Raw genomic sequence first — 16304 nt, forward strand, 5'->3', positions numbered from 1 at the left:
CCTGTGCATCTTTATCTTGCCTAATGTTTAATACTGCCTTTAATTTAAAATAGAGTTGCATCTCTTGGGTCAGACTGCCCTAGCCTGGTGACCCCCCCACCCCCCGCATGTTTTGGACTATGAATCCCAACATTCTTCACCATTGTCCATGTTTTCTAGCGCTGAGGGGAACCGAAATCCAAAAATATTTGAAGAGCACCACGTTGGGGAAGGCACCTCAGGTGCCATCTTGCCTAATAAGTTCTAGCCGAAATGCAAACAAAACCTGGAGGAGCAACTTTTTGTAATTCATTGTCTCCAAAACTAAATAAAAAAGTGATTTTCCAATAGTATTCAGTTACTCAAAATGATACTCCAGTCTATAAACCTGCTTATGACATCATTTTCTGTGTAGGAGAAAAACACCCGAAATCATACAGGTGTCAGTATGAAAATTCAGTAGTATTTTAAAGAGAACATTTCTACAATGAATAACCAACAGAATTTCTGAAATGTACAAATGTTAAAGTAATGAAGGCTTTCTATATTACAGTTTTAACCCTGTAAGCCACCTGCAGAAACCAAGCATTGTTGTGCATGGAGAAAAGAGAAATTTCTCTGCAAGGATTTGCAGGAACCTAACTGCCTTTTTATTAAAGGACATTAAATTGGTGCTTCTTAAATTACTTTCCTAATTTGTTACTGGCAAACTTCAGGACAAGAATCGGAAAAGAGCAAATTTATTTGCAGAGCCAAGGTATGCAAAATAGTCTTCATCCATTCCTTTCAAGACATGCTGGGGGGAGAAGGAGCTCAGCTATTACCCACATGGTGAACAATATATAGGATCCATCATTTCTCATCAAAACAAAGATGGAACAGGCTCATATTTAACATTCTTAACTTAATATCAGTCTTTGATATTTGTTTCCTTTCCTACAGCTTTTCAGGAAATCTGGAGTACCTACTCATTCATCTGCCACCATATCAATTGGACTTCAGGCTCTGCTGACCTGAGCAATGTTACCTTTCACATTGCCTCAGAGGGCTACTTCTAACAATTGTCTAAGGGCACAGTCTTATGACCACCTTATGTTGATGTTCTCAACCAGAGGGGCGTAAGATTATTCAGAGTCCAGTTCTGAAGTCCCAACTCTGGCATTGGGACACTAAAGGCTGACCCCCCACTCCCACCCAATGGGCTGGGTAGTGAATTGGCCCCAGAAGTGGGAGTCTGGGGCCAGCACCTTCAACTGTACCCAGGAGTCCCAGCCTACTTCCCTCCCGCTCCATGCTGCTTCATCTAGACTGCTGAACATGGATGCCCAGATGAAATGCGGCCAAGGTGCAGCTGCGGCAGCTGCAAAGATCACTGCCACCCGCAGCGTTCTGCTCTGTACACCAAGGATGAGGAAGTTCAGTTGCATCACGAGGGTCAGAGATTGTATAAGAATGAAAAAAAATCAACTGGGCACATATGCATGGGCAGTTTCACCATCTGCTCTAAGCAGACTACACATTGGCTTGGAACTTCCTTTTCCTTCAGTCTCTAGAAGTTAACATCTGAGCACTTCAAACTTGGATAAAAGTGCTTTATTCAGAAAAATCTACGAAGTCTTTAGTAACTCAATATTGTTCTACAAATTCTATAAAACTTTATTTGAATTCTAACGTGGTTGTCATTATCATAATGCATGTGCAGTGTAAAGTACAATACATGGCTAAAAAGACACAGTAATTATGGGAGATTTCAATCTCCCGGATATTACTTGGGAGACTCATTCGGCAGTGACAGCCAGGTCACGTCACTTCCTAGAAGCTATAGAGGGAGGGTTTTTCACACAGAGGGTCCGAGAGGAGACAAGTGTGGGGGGGGGGGACATCCTTGACTTGGTCTTGACCAATAGAGAGGAGCTGATAGTTGAAGTACAGATTAGGGGAGCTCTGGATGGGAGTGATCACTCCATCCTTTGCTTTGAGATCAGGGGACTGGGGACATGCAGCAGGTTGAGCACTAGAAGCTGGGACTTCAAGAGGGCCAACTTTGGACAACTGAAGGCCAGACTGGGGAAAGTCTCCTGGGATAGGTTACTGGAAGGTAAGCGAGTTGAGGAGGGGTGGATGGCACTCAGAAGTTTTGGAGGTGCAAACCTTGACAATACCTCTAGTTGGTAAGGTGGGGAGGCGGAGGAGTGTGCCACCATGGATGCGAAAGGAGGTAGTTAGAGGGATTAGAGGAAAGAGGAACCTCTGTAGGAAATGGGTACTGGGGCAAATAGACAAAAGGGTATACCAGGAGGAGGAGGCCCGTTGCAGAAGGATTCTTCGCAAGGCTAAGGCTGATTACGAGCTGAGACTTGCCAAGAATATCAAGAGCAACAAAAAGGGCTTCTTTCAGCATGTAAATAGGAAGAGGAAGAGGAGACATGTAGTGGGACCACTAAATAAGGAGGAAGGAGATCCAGTGACTGATATGAGGGAATAGACACAGATGCTAAATGACTATTTTGCCTCTGTGTTCTCCCCAAAGCAGGATGGCGGAGATCCGCATAGGAGATTAGATGAGGCCGGGGACTTAGGGGCACAGATTAGAGTCACCTCCCCCTTGTAGTCGAGGGGCTCCTCAGGGCATTGGACATTACAAAGGCGCCAGGCCCTGATGGGTTACACCCAAGAGTACTTAGAGAGTTGGCAGAGGTTCTATCACCCCCACTGGCCTCCATTTTTGAGGCCTCATGGAAAACAAGTGAAGTTCCAGAGGACTGGAGGGTGGCGTCAGTGGTCCCAATTTTCAAAAAGGGTAGTAGAAGGGACATGGGGAATTATAGACCTGTTAGCCTTACGTCCATTGTAGGAAAAACAATGGAAAGGCTCATAATAGAGAGAGATCTAGTGACACTAGTTAGGGAAGGGAGGCTGGCAGCCACACAACCTGGCTTCTGCAAAAACAGGTCCTGCCAAACAAACCTTCTGGAATTCTACAACAAGGTTTCGAGGTGGCTAGCTGGAGGAGTTGCAGTGGATGTGGTTTACCTGGATTTCACCAAGTCCTTTGACAAAGTGCCCCATGATATCCTGGTTGAGAAACTGAGGAATTTTGGGGATACACCAAAGCACTTTCCGGTGGATTAGGACATGGTTGACTGACCGAAAGCAGAGGGTAACCATTAGTGGGGAATCATTGGGCTAGTGGCCAGTGACAAGCGGGGTCCCCCCAGGGCTCTGTCCTGGGGCCGATCCTGTTTAATCTTTTCATCAAGGACGTGGAAGAAGGGTGAACAGTCTGCTGATCAAATTCGCAGATGATACTAAAACTGGAGCAGTGGCCACAACTGAGGAGCAGGTACTCCAGATCCAAAAGGATCTGGACAGACTATGGAAGTGGACAGGAGTTCAATGTGGGTAAGTGCAAGGTCTTGCACTTGGGGCATAGGAATAGGTGTCATAAGTACAGGTTAGGGGACAAGTGGCTGGAGAGCAGCACTTGTGAAAGGGACCTTGGGGTGCTGGTTGACTGCAGGCTAATCATGAGTCAGCAGTATGATGCGGTGGTCAAGAGGGCAAGCACCACCCTTGGTTACATAGCCAGAAGCGTGTCTTCTAGATCAAGAGAGGTATTACTGCCTCTCTATACGACTCTGGTGTGCCCACAACTGGAGTATTGTGCTCAGTTTTGGGCCCCTCATTACAGGAAGGATATAGCCAGGTTAGAGTCAGTGCAGCGTAGGGACACAAGGTTGGTGGCTGGTTTGCAGGGGATGCCGTATGAGGTGAGACTGAGGGAACTGGGTCTTTTCAGCCTGGAGAAGAGGAGACTCAGAGGGGATCTGTTGGTGACATACAGGTATGTGGGGGGGATGTCACATGGCGATGGTTAGAGACCTGTTCTCCCCTGCAGAGGAAGGCAGGACGTGCTCCAACGGAGCAAACCTCAGGGAAGCCAGATTCAATTTAGATGCCAGGAAGCACTTCCTGACAGGACCCCGAGGGTGTGGAATGGGCTTCCACGAGAGCTCGTTGAGGCCCCATTGGTAAGGGTGTTCAAAGATAGGCTGGAATTGCACATGGTGGGCATGTCATGAGCGGAGCCAGCTGCAGCCGGAGGTCAAACTAGATGGCCCGGCAGGCCCCATCTGACTCACTCTGTTTCTATGTTTCTATGAAAACTGTTAGTTTAATAAAGCCTCTTTAGAAATAAACCAAGTACAGATTTACAGCTATTTCATCTTTATGCTGCTGGAATATTATGCAGCAGGCAACAGTACTGTGTACTCTATATTTTCTCAAATGCCAGGCAGTATGGACCATCTGTTTCCAAAGCTGCAGTGCACCCAAAACAATCAGGATATAAAATAGCATTTAAAATATGTTATCTCCATAGCTTATCCTTAGTGTACTTTTCTTATTTGTCTGTTGTTAAAGCAAAGCTTGAATATCCAAATTACTTCCAAATAATTACAGTAATTGAGAGAGAGAGAGAGAGATATTTATATCTTGTACAATTAATCCACTTCAAAGATATATTGTTAAGCAGATTTTATTGCTGATTTCCTATGTGGTGGGCCAGTTTGTATTTGTTTTGTCAAAAAACTGGGCAAACAGGCGAAATCTGATTTCCTAGTAGAGGGCCATCTCTTGTTCAATGGAAGCTGGGACGAGTCACCCCAGCTCTTGAAATCCATAGAACTCACATTCCTAGTTGCGCTCATTTTTTGCCTTTCAACAGAATAAAATTGGGATGGTTAGTGTACACCGTTGTGCTTGCACATGCTGCTTGATTCTCAAAAGATGTAAGACACAAACTGGCCAACATTCTGACATTTCATTTCCATTACATATTTGCATCACCAAACCCTTGTTAGTGCTTATAACATTAGGATTGTGGAGCAATATGAAATTCATGGTGTGTGAACAACATGCAACTATCGTGTTAGGGATACATGGGACAAATCATTTTCAGTGGGAAGTACCCTCTTCTTGGCTTTACAAGTCAGAGTGTTTCTGGGGTTAGGTGAAGACCAGTCCCTGCAGGTTCGTCTCAGGCCTCCTGGCCTTCCTGGTTTGTCCTCCTTTCTTGTATTTTCATGCTGTTTACCTTTCCTAGCTTTCTTCTTAGAAAGAGGAGGAGGAAGGGGAAAAAAACTAGGAACTATACACCTTCCTCAGAGGCCAATTATACCAAGACCTGATTGAGTCACACCCTGCTTCCCAGTACTGATCTTTCTAGCTGCTGTGGAGATTTTGCTTAGGGAGTTCCATTGTCCCTGCAATACATGGGAAAATGCTAGGTACCAGTCATTGTCAAAGCAGACCAGGTGGTTTTACTCTACAATGGGAGTCAGAAGAAAAGACTTTCCCAGAAGGGGAGAAACCGGGCCAATGACATTACACCTCTCTTCCCCCTCCACCAAAAGAAAAATTGGCCTTTGGACTCCAATTCCTATCAGCAGCCAGCTGATAGATTAGATTAAGGTGCTCCCACATGATGGACTTTTTCTTATATACTGTATTAAATATGCTTCCCAGGTGGTGCCATACATACTTCTAAGAGTCCAGACATCTTAGTGACACCTATGGTACCAGGCAGGCATAGTTAGTGGGGCCAGAAATGTAGCCTCTGAAACTACTACTAGGATGTCATTTGCTCCTTGATCATTCAAAGAACCCTTGGAGCCAAGCTGAGGGACAGAAACACATACAAGAATTGTGTTAGAGCATTTGTTGAGGCAAACCTGCAGACTGGAACCTGGCCACGAACTATTCCACATGTTTGTTCTCTGAGGTCAAACGCCTTGGCAGTAGTATTCTGAACTGCATAATTTTTTATAGGGAATATCCCTCAGAATTAGGCACTCTGACTTCCAAAACAGAAGAGCTGAGCAGCGTTTAAACATAGCAACAAATAAGATTTGTCATACAGTAAACTTCCATATTGCTAAACAGAGACTCTGCTTTGCTCCTGCAAACCAGGGTCTATCTAGCAGACTGGGGGAACCATCCCATGTCAATCATCTGTTAAGCTGACACTTCCTCAATGGCAGGGATTGGTATAAATAAATGCCCTCCTGCATCCATGGAAAAATTGTGGTGCAGTGGTCAAGAGCATGGGACTGGGACTCATGAATTCTAGTCCCCACTCAGCCATGGAGCTCAGTGGGTGACACTGGGCCAGCAACTGACTCTCAGCCCAACCAACCTCATAGGGGAGTTGTTGTGAGGGTAAGACTGAGATGAGGCAAAGAATTATTGAAGTTGCCTTGAGTTTCTTGGAAGGAAAAAGAAGGCAAGTTTTAAGTACAATAAATAAATGAAATACAGAGTTTTTGTAAAAGCAGGTTGCATACCTGTAATGGATGTTCTTCGAGTGGCCATCTGTGCAGTCATACATATGGGGTGCTGCACCTGCGCAGTGCCTATGGCCGAGAGATTGATAGCTAACGGTTTTGGCGGGAAACTCCCCTCCCCTCCCCCACAGTAGTATATATAGAGCGGAGAGGCCGCCATTTTCCAGTCTTTGATAGACCGGATGTTCGTCCCTTAGTGTAAAGAATCTAAACTAAGAAAAATACGATGTGGGTACCGTGAATTTAAAAAAAAATAGTATGGTACCGATGACAAGATTCACGCATCGACCGGGGCCGGCGGGTGGGTTGTGTGACTGCACAGATGGCCACTCGAAGAACATCAGTTACAGGTAAGCAACCTGCTTTTCTTCTTCGTGGCCTCTGTGCATCACACACATGGGTAGATTAGCAAGCTTACCCTAGATGGAGGAGGGGAGGTGTCGTCAGTGGAGGACAGCCAAAAGAATGGCCCTTCCAAAGGAGCAATCCTGTCTCACACAGACATCCAGACGATAATTTCTGGCAAATGTACACAGAGTGGCCCAGGCTGCAGCCTTGCAGACTTTGTCAATCGGGACCCCCGCCGCAAAGGCTGAGGAGGCAGCTACTGCTCTAGTAAAGTGACCTCTCGGAACTGCAGGTAAGTCCAACTTAGCTAACTGGTAAGACAGAGTGATAGTATGAACTATCCATTTGGAAAGTCTTTGAGGGGTAATAGGAGAACCTTTATTGTGGCCAGGGTATTTTACAAAGAGTGGATTGGAGCGACGGGATAGCTTCAGTCCTTGATCTATAAAAGGCTAAGCAGCGCCTTACATCGAGCGCATGCAAGGATCTCTCAATCGGATTCAACGGTGACGGAAAAAAGGCAGGTAAGACGATCTCCTGATTCATGTGAAAGGAAGTAGCCACCTTCCATAGAAAGAAAGGGTCCATGTGAAGAACAACTTTCTCCCTATGGAAATTCAAATAGGGAGGATCTACCCTGAGGGCACAGAGTTCACTAGCTCTTCCAGCTGATGTAACCATGTAACCACTACAAGAAAAGCTGTCTTCCAAGAAACAAGGCGTAAATCAACAGTTGCTAAAGGCTCAAATGGAGCTTTTGTGAGTGCCTGTAACACAACTGATAGGCTCCAAGTAGGCATCACAGGTCTAATTGTCGGATGAATGTTCTACAGTCCTTTAAGGAATCTTTTTATTAATAGTTGAGAAAAAATGGAAGATCCCTGAATTGTACCACGGTAATAAGAAATTGCCGCCGTGTACACTTTTATAGAAGATGGTTTAAGTCCCAGATGGCGTAGTTCTAACAGAAACTGGAGAATATTCTGTATGGATGCAGAATGTGAAGGGAACGAACGAGACTCGGCAAAGGTAGAGAATCGCTGCCATTTCGCCGCGTATGATCTTTGGGTTGATGGTCTTAACGCAGAGTCAAGAATGCTCTGAATTTCCGGATAGAAAACTGTCGAACCCAATGGAAACCCCATTGAATCCAACGAAGCAGAGGAAGCCAACGGATTCGAAGCAGCAATCCGAGTGTTGGGCTTGAGAGGGCGATCCGTAGAGAGGTTAGTTGCTGTCAGTATCGAATCAGTACCGAGTCTCATCGGATCCGCCAGGCTGTTAACTTCAGCGATGCTAAGTCCGGATGGCGGACTGTGCCCCCTCTCCGCTCTATATATACTACTGGGAGGGAGGGGAGCGGAGTTTCCCGCCAAAACCGTTAGCTATCAATCTCCCGGTCATCAGCACTGCGCAGGCACAGCACCCCATATGTGTGATGCACAGAGGCCATGAAGAAGAAAGAAGATTCCCTTATGTAATTTTGCAACCCTATACCCACTTACCTGGAAGTAAACACTGAATTGGGGTTTACTTCTGGGTAGGTAAGTACAGGACCAGACAATTAGTCTCTTTCACAAGTGCACCACTCTGTGTTCAGTCAAGAGGCATCACAGATTTTTTTCAGACTCCTATTAATAAATAGGTAATTTACTGACTACTGGACAAATTCTTAGCCAGATCCTAATCAATACTGATTTTAGGCTGATCAGTTCCACTTATCATAATTATACTGCCAATATTATTCTGTCATTCATGTAACAGAGATTTCAGATGACAAGCTAGTTACCCCTGATGAAGGAAAACAAACACATAATCATTCTATCTTATACCTTACCGGTTGAGTCATTCATGTGCACCACAGTAAGCATACTGAGTGGATATATGCAATTTCACTTATGAAAAGTGGAGTGGAAGAAACACTTTAAAGGGCACATCAAGCTTTACCGGCTCTTTTGACGAATTTCACTCTCTATATAACCAGGTGGAATCTTCAACCACTCTACAGGATTCATAAGCTGCCGACTCAAAGGAAGCAGTGGCAGTTCAGTCTTATGAAGTTCATTCAGCTCTTTGCAGGAGTATATTTTTCCTGTGGGAAATTGAAAGCATGTAGAACAAGACCATTTCCATAAGATGAAGTGACTATCTTGGAAATGAAGTAGAAGACAGCATCAAGAGCCACATCAGCTCTTCTATAGATATCTTCCCTTCTTGTGCTATGACTATTTTGCCATATTTTGGAAAGTCCCCTGGAAATAATATCTGTACCCTTCTTATCCTTCAAAACTAATCAGGCTAACCTGTAAGCTTGTGAGGCATGGGAAAGAAGAATGGAATGGAATGGAATGGAATGGAATGGAATGGAATGGAATGGAAGGGCCCTTACCAGGGCTCCCAAATTAACAAGCTTTACATTTGCGATACAGAATGCTTCACAAAAGCACATGAGAAGCACTACATAATACCTGTGTCACACTGTTGGGTAATGCCAGCCTCGAGGTATCTTCCTTGAATCTCCATTAACAAAGGATCATATAAGGGTGGAACTGACACCTATTAAAACACAGTCAGAATTCAGATTACTGAATTGCAAAATCCCATTGCAATACTTGATTTCCTTAGATTAAGACTCTGTAAGTTTTATGTATATAGTATGTAGTGAAGAGTGCCTGAAAACTAACACTAAGGCTCATGAACAGTGAACAGGATTTGGTTTCTCCAATTATAATGCTTCCACATATTTATGAAGTCAAATCCTCTAATCAGGTTGTATGTCATGACTGCATTATCTCATGATTTTACAGCATACTTCAAACAGCCACTGCTGCCTATTGCTTTGGCTTGCAATAGAAGATCAGTCTTCTCAACCATGGTGCATCCAAAAACATACAATTGTTTGTTTGTTTTATTTAAAGTTTTTCTATGCTGTCCCATTACTAAAAAAGCCTCCAGATGGCTTACAAAGCCGTCATGATGGTGTATAACTGAAAAAGGTTACACTGACTTACTTGTCAGCAATAACCAACAAAAAGTGCACTAAAACCATGCATATCATTTGATATATTATATCCCCCAACACTAATTTTAAAAACTGTGTTCTGCAGCTATTGGGCTGACAAGGTCGACACATTATTTATTCATTCCAGGTTTTCTGAGCAGCTTGGAAACCACCCCAGCCAGGCGGAGTCATCAGAGCAAGCTGCACCTGGTGGGAGTGAGGGCAGGTTGCTTACCTGTAACTGTTGTTCTTTGAGTGGTCATCTGTGTATTCACACATATGGGTGCCTCAGTTGGGAAGATTCCTCTAGCTAAGCTTAGACTTTTTGGCAGGAGCTCCTCCCTTTTCCATTACTTGAGTAGGCGGGTTCCCACCACTTTCTCAGTCCAACTGGAGACCATCAGTAACCCTATGTGCATGTCCGTAAATGTCCTATCATTATACACATCCACCAACACCAACATGGGGCCAGCAGTTGGGTTGTGTGAATGCACAGGTGACCACTTGAAGAACAACAGTTACAGGTAAGGATCACACATATGGGTGACCAGCAAGCTTACCAAATCAGGAGGTGGGAAGGTGTTGTTACTGGATAACTGCAGAGAGGACCATGTGTCCAAAAGAGCAGTCCCTTCTGGCTTTGACATCCAGTTGGTAATTGTTTTAATTGTTGACTGTGTTAGGTGTAAATTTTTAAAATTCTGACTGACATTTTAACTAGTAAATTTGGTATTTTAATTGTGATTTTTTTAGATTTATCCAATATGTTATGTTAATATATGCTATTACTTGGAGCCCCTGCTGTGTTGGGGATATTGTATTGTTTTATTGTTTATTGGTATTGATGTTTTAATTGCTTTATTTATGTAGTTTTTATGCTTTGTTATGCTTTTATTATGTAAATGGTCCAGAGAGCCATGAGGCTATTGTGATGGTATAAAAAAAGTGTTAAATAAAGTTAGGGCATGTTCTCTCTAGCAGTGTGCATTAAACCCCAGCAAAAGATCCCAACCTCTCAAGTGACCCTGGCAGACAAACACCTCCTTTTGAAATGAATTGCTTCCCAAGATTCCCTGGCGCCATGAACTGCGGAATTTCAAATCCATCCTAGTCAAGCTATCAGAAACTAAGAAAAGGCTATTTATGTTTAATACTATGGGAAATTCACCTAACAGCAAGAAACATGTGCAGAAGAGCAAAAATGAAGGGTCTGATGGAAAAGAGAAGGATCAAGTCTGCTGATAGGCGCTTGTAAATTATCTCAGTTGTCAACAGATGAAATTCTAAAACTCCAAGTAATGCATTTGCTGTATATAAAAGATCTTTGACCCAAACCAAACCCTCCAATGACTAACAATGTTAAGAAACTAATAAAAGTACCATCAGTACCAATCTTCTAGTAGAATAATCAGAGAACCTACCTTCCAAATGTCCGTGCAAGTCTTCAGGAAGAAAGGATCATAACAGGAAGGGCTGTAACTTTCTAAAAATGCACTGCCCTTGTAAGGAAAGAAAGCACCAAGTCAAGCTATCACTGCAATGTAACAATACTTGAGGAGCAGAAAATTAACATATAAGTACAGATTAATGTATCACATAAGAAATATTCTAGAAGTGTATTAACAGTCATGGGCTCTCAACCTTCTTCTAGCCTTTTCTTAGTGTAAAATGCATTTAACTTCATCATTGTTACACATCAGCAGCACTTTGAAGCAGGATAGGGAACTCACTTTAATGGCACTGAGAATGGAATTTAATTTTCCATTGCAGTCAATTCAAATATTTCAGCTACTGAACATTTTAAAATCAAGATTACAATACTTTTTTTTCAGCATTACCGAGGTTGCTGTTTTAGGGCAACTGCCCCCAAAATATGAATGATTAGAGATTTTAAGAAAGGGTCTCAGGTTACTGAAAACAGATTGTATTGCTGCTCAAGGGCCAAATTAAGCATGAAATTAACCCTTTCAAAAAGTATGTTCAACACTTTGCACTCTATTTATCCAGGAAAAGCAGCTGTGAAGGGTCTAAATCTGAATACAGATTAGAGCAAACAGGAAAGGAGGGGGTGGGTGGGGTTAAGCCTTTTCTCATCATATTTTCTCACTGCCAGTTGCCCCCAAAAGTACTGTTTCTGGGCTCAAAGCAAATGAGGGGTATTCCTAGAGAGATATTGTGTTGAGAAGAAAGGGTCAAGCTCCTTGTACCACCAAGACCTAGCTTAGGCGCTTTAAAAATTAATATAGGTCAAGTTGAGCATAGAGTACAACAGAGGACATGTCTGTATTATATGCTTATGTTAGCTTTAAGCCTATTTACCAGTCATTATTCCAATTCAGAAAAACTTGAAAATGGCATGGGACAGCACCCTGACTAAACTACAATTCCTAGAAACCACCTTGAAGCCAGAAAAACTTGCAGCATAGATGTGCCCTGTGTACATGGATTGTTTCAGTAAAGAGCCTGGAATCCCACTTTTAGGCTTTGCTTCTGTTATATTAAACATACAGTTATAAGGACTGTAGCCCCACTGAAGAAGCAAATATAGAACTTGCCTCTGCTCCGAAGAGCTTATAATCTTACCTAATGCACAACTTTTACAATCTTAAAGGGGAATAAGGTTATAATATCGAAGTCCATAATGCATTTTGTATTGAACCCAGAAGCTCATTCCCCCTCAACTCCACCACAATCCATTCCATCCTCAACATCCACTCTACAGTTCAGAACCAATGTTAAGTATGAGCACCTGAACCTGGCCTACTGCAGAACGTCTAACCCTTGCTTATGGGCCATGGCAATGAAGGAAACCAAAGTATCTTCTGTCTTCAAGGGTATTTAATGCTGTCACTGTTCTTCTGCCGAGCTTGGTACCTCCTGTAGGACTGGATAGGTGGAGGTATAGGGAGGAAGAAAGGATTATGGGAATGATAAGCACTGAAGTCATGAGAAGCTTCCTGTTCAGAAGCTGAAGGTTGTTTGGAGGACTGAGGTGGTTCAGAAAGGGAAACAAAAGAGGGTTGAGGAGCAGAAGTTGGAGAGGGAGGAAGAACCGGTGAAGGTGAAATGTTTAGCAAAGGAAAGCTCTTCTGCTGTAAGGGGGACAGGTGTAAAAATGGTGAATGAAAGAAAAGAGAAGGGGAGTGGAGATAAGGGGGAAATGGGGGAAGCAAATGAAAGAAGTGAGGTGGAACAGAGGGAGGAAGTAAGATAGAAGGGAGCACTATAACTGGTGGAGACGAGGAAGGGGAGACTGAAAGGAGTGAAAATGGAAATGGGGGAAGAAAAGAGGGGAAGTATGAGCTGTAGGAAGGGTAAGGGGACTCAAAAAGGGGATGAAATGGAGGAAGGAGCACACAAAGGGAGACTGGGGATCCAGGATCAGAGGAAGCCTAATGGAAGGAAAGACACAAGGAAAGTAGAGAAAACATAAATAAACAGACAAGTGCAGAATAAACTAAAATTGTGATACTTATAGTAAGGATTCCCTCTTTCTTATTATAAGAAGTAAACAAGATACAGGAGTTGCACTCTAGTCCTAGGCATTATATAACAAAATAGTAGACACCTATCTCCAATTACCCTCTATTTACCAGTGACCATGCCTATTTTCTAGTATTTAACCCTGATAAAAACATTTATTAAATTTCAATACCAACCAATAGCCAAAGTTATTTGGAAGGTTAACAAAAGTATGTACAATACAATAAAAACAACATAGAATTACAAAACAAGATGTAAAACTGAACTTAAAGCAATCAGAACACCCAGAGCAAATTCAACATTAAAAGAAAGAGCAAATAGGAACATAGAAACAGAGCAAGTCAGAAGGGGCCTACCGGGCCATCTAGTATGACCCCCGGCTCCAGCCGGCTCTGCTCATGACATGCCCACCATGTGCATGTCCAGCCTATCTTTGAACACCCTCACCAATGGGGCCTCAACCACCTCCCGTGTAAGCCCATTCCTCACCATCGGGGTCCTGACTGTCAGGAAGTGCTTCTGGCATGTAAATGGAACTCTGGTTCCCTGAGCTTTGCTCTGTTGGAGCGTGTCCTGCCTGCCTCTGCAGGGGAGAACAGGTCTCTACCCACCTCTGTGTGACATCTCCTCACATACCTGTATGTCACCAACAGATCCCTTCTGAGTGTCCTCTTCTCCAGGCTGAAGAGACCCAGTTCCCTCACTCTTGCCTCATACCCCATCGCCTGCAAACCGGCCACTAATCTTGTGGCCCTACGCTACACTGACTCTAACCTGGCTATATTCTTTCTGTAATGAGGGGCCCAAAACTGAACACAATATTCCAGTTGCGGGCACTCCAGAGTCATATAGAGTGGTAGTAATACTTCTCTCGATCTAGAAGCCACACTTCTGACTATGAACCAAGGGTGGTGTTCGCCATCTTAAGCACCGCATCACACTGCTGACTCATGTTCAGCCTGCAGTCAACCAGCACCCCGAGGTCCCTTTCACAAGTACAGCTCTCCAGCCACTTGTCCCCTAACCTGTACCCATGACACCTATTCCTATGCCCCAAGTGCAAGACCTTGAACTTATCCACATTGAACGCCATCCTGTTGTCTCCTGCCCACTTCCATAGTCTGTCCAGATCTGTTGCATCTGGAGTACCTGCTCCTCAGTTGTGGCCACTGCTCCAGTTTTAGTGTTGTCTGCGAATTTGATCAGCAGACTGTTCACCCTTCTTCCATGTCCCTGATGAAAAGATTAAACAGGATTGGCCCCAAGACAGAGCCCTGGGGGACCCTGCTTGTCACTGACTGCCATCCTGAAGATTCCCCAGTAATGGTTACCCTCTGCTTTCGGTCAGTCAACCATGCCCTAATCCACCGGACAGTGCTTTGGTGCATCCCAAAACTCCTCGGTTTCTCAACCAGGATATCATGGGGCACTTTGCTGAAATCCAGGTAAACCACATCCACTGCATCCCCTCCATCTTGCCATCTCGAAACCTTGTCATAGAATTCCACAAGGTTTGTTTGGCAGGACCTGTTTTTGTGGAAACCATGTTGTTTCAAGTTGACCTGGAGGGCGATAACATACCCCCACTGTCAGGTCCCTTTCCCTGTCAAAACCCCTAAGTTTCACCCACACTGCCTCTACCGAATCCCCATGTGTGCTGCATTCTATCTCACTGCATCCTATCCCTTCCCTGACATATAAAGCTATGCCCCCACCCCTTTCCCTTCCTGTCCTTTCTAAACAGGTGATACCCCTCTATGTTTACATTCCAGTCTTACCTTTCATCCCACCAAGTTTCTGTGATTCCCACCAGGTCATACCGTGTTATTCCCAGGAGTGCTTCAAGCTCTTCCTGCTTATTACCCATGCTCCTAGCATTGGTGTACATGCACCCCAACTGCTTCCCACCGCTTCCTTTCTTTGGAGTCCCCAGTCTCCTCCTTCCTCCCATCTTCACTGATACCTGCCCTCTCTTTGTAGGAGTCCTGTCAGTCCCTGCAGTACCTCTGAAACCCTGCTCCCAGAGTCCTGATCCTCTCCCCACACTTGTCCAGTGTGGACGTTTCTGGGGGGCCTGAACTGTCCCCCCCCAGCTCAGTTTAAAGTCTTCCAGATGAAGCTTGCTAGAGCATCTCCAAAGGACCTTTTCCCCATCCTCGTGAGGCGCAACCTGTCCCTTGCCAGAAGTCCATTGGCAAGAAACCGGGTGCCGTGGTCGAGGAACCCGAAGCGTTCCTTCTGACACCACACCCTAAGCCAGTCATTCACGTCGGCGATCCTCCTATCCCTGTCTGGCCCAAATCCCCGGACCGGTAAGATAGATGAGAAGGCCACTTGGGCCTTAAGGTCCCTGAGTTTCTTCCCCAAAGCCTTGAAGTCCCTGGTGATCCCACCCACACGCTGCTTGGCTACCTCATTTGTGCCCACATGGATCACCAGAAGTGGCTGGTGATCCCCGGAGCAAACAAGATGTTCCACTCTATCCTTCACATGCCAGATGTGTGCGCCCAGCAGGCAACAGACTCCCTCACCTCCAGGTCGGGGTGGCATACTGATATTGCCCCCTGTCTCCAATCTGCCAGTTAAGGTTATTAAAGGCAGAGAGGGCCGTCTTAACTTGGCAATGAAAGTAAAGCACAGTGGATGCCAACTGGGGGATGGTTCCATAATTGTGGGACTATTCCCTTCCTTGTTGGCACTATGCACACTTCCCTCAGTGGTGGCACTCAGAGGTCTGTATAGGTTTAGGCTGGAAGGAGTGCTCCAACAGCTACTCTGGTTGCAAGCCATATAGTTTAAAGGTTAAAACCAGCACCATTAATTGGCCTCAGAAGCATACAAGCAGAAAATCCAGGTGGGACAGAATTGGTTTCCTACGTTGCAACCCTCTGACTGCAGAATTTTGCAGAATCTGCAGCTTCTGAACAGTCTCTCCAAGGGTATCCCCGACTAGGGTATATTGCAATACTCTAACTTGGAGGTACCACAGCACAGTTTTCTGGAGCCAGGTTGTCCCTCTCTACATAGGAGCATAGCTGGGCCACCAGCCAAAGCAGGTAGAAGGCATTCCATACCATTGAGGCCACCTCAGGAACACACCTGTGCCTGTGCTTCTCTGAGTAGTCATATGTAGATTCACATCTCTGAGC

General features: G+C 44.6%; 1 protein-coding gene across 1 annotated transcript in view; it reads right to left on the bottom strand.

Annotated features, from left to right (window-relative positions):
- Nucleotides 1–4313: 4313 nt before the first annotated feature.
- Nucleotides 4314–16304, bottom strand: part of LOC123017733 (protein FAM228B-like) — a 34385-nt gene continuing 22394 nt past the window's right edge. The window contains exons 7-10 of the mRNA XM_044419243.1: nt 11094–11171; nt 9140–9227; nt 8619–8763; nt 4314–4695 (exon numbers count right to left, since the gene is read on the bottom strand). Coding sequence (XP_044275178.1) covers nt 4506–4695; nt 8619–8763; nt 9140–9227; nt 11094–11171 — 501 coding nt within the window. The 3' untranslated portion in view covers nt 4314–4505. The remainder of the gene's footprint in view (nt 4696–8618; nt 8764–9139; nt 9228–11093; nt 11172–16304) is intronic.

Source organism: Varanus komodoensis, unplaced genomic scaffold, assembly GCF_004798865.1.
Source record: "Varanus komodoensis strain SLA01 unplaced genomic scaffold, ASM479886v1 scaffold100, whole genome shotgun sequence".
NCBI classification, from domain to species: Eukaryota; Metazoa; Chordata; class Lepidosauria; order Squamata; family Varanidae; genus Varanus; species Varanus komodoensis.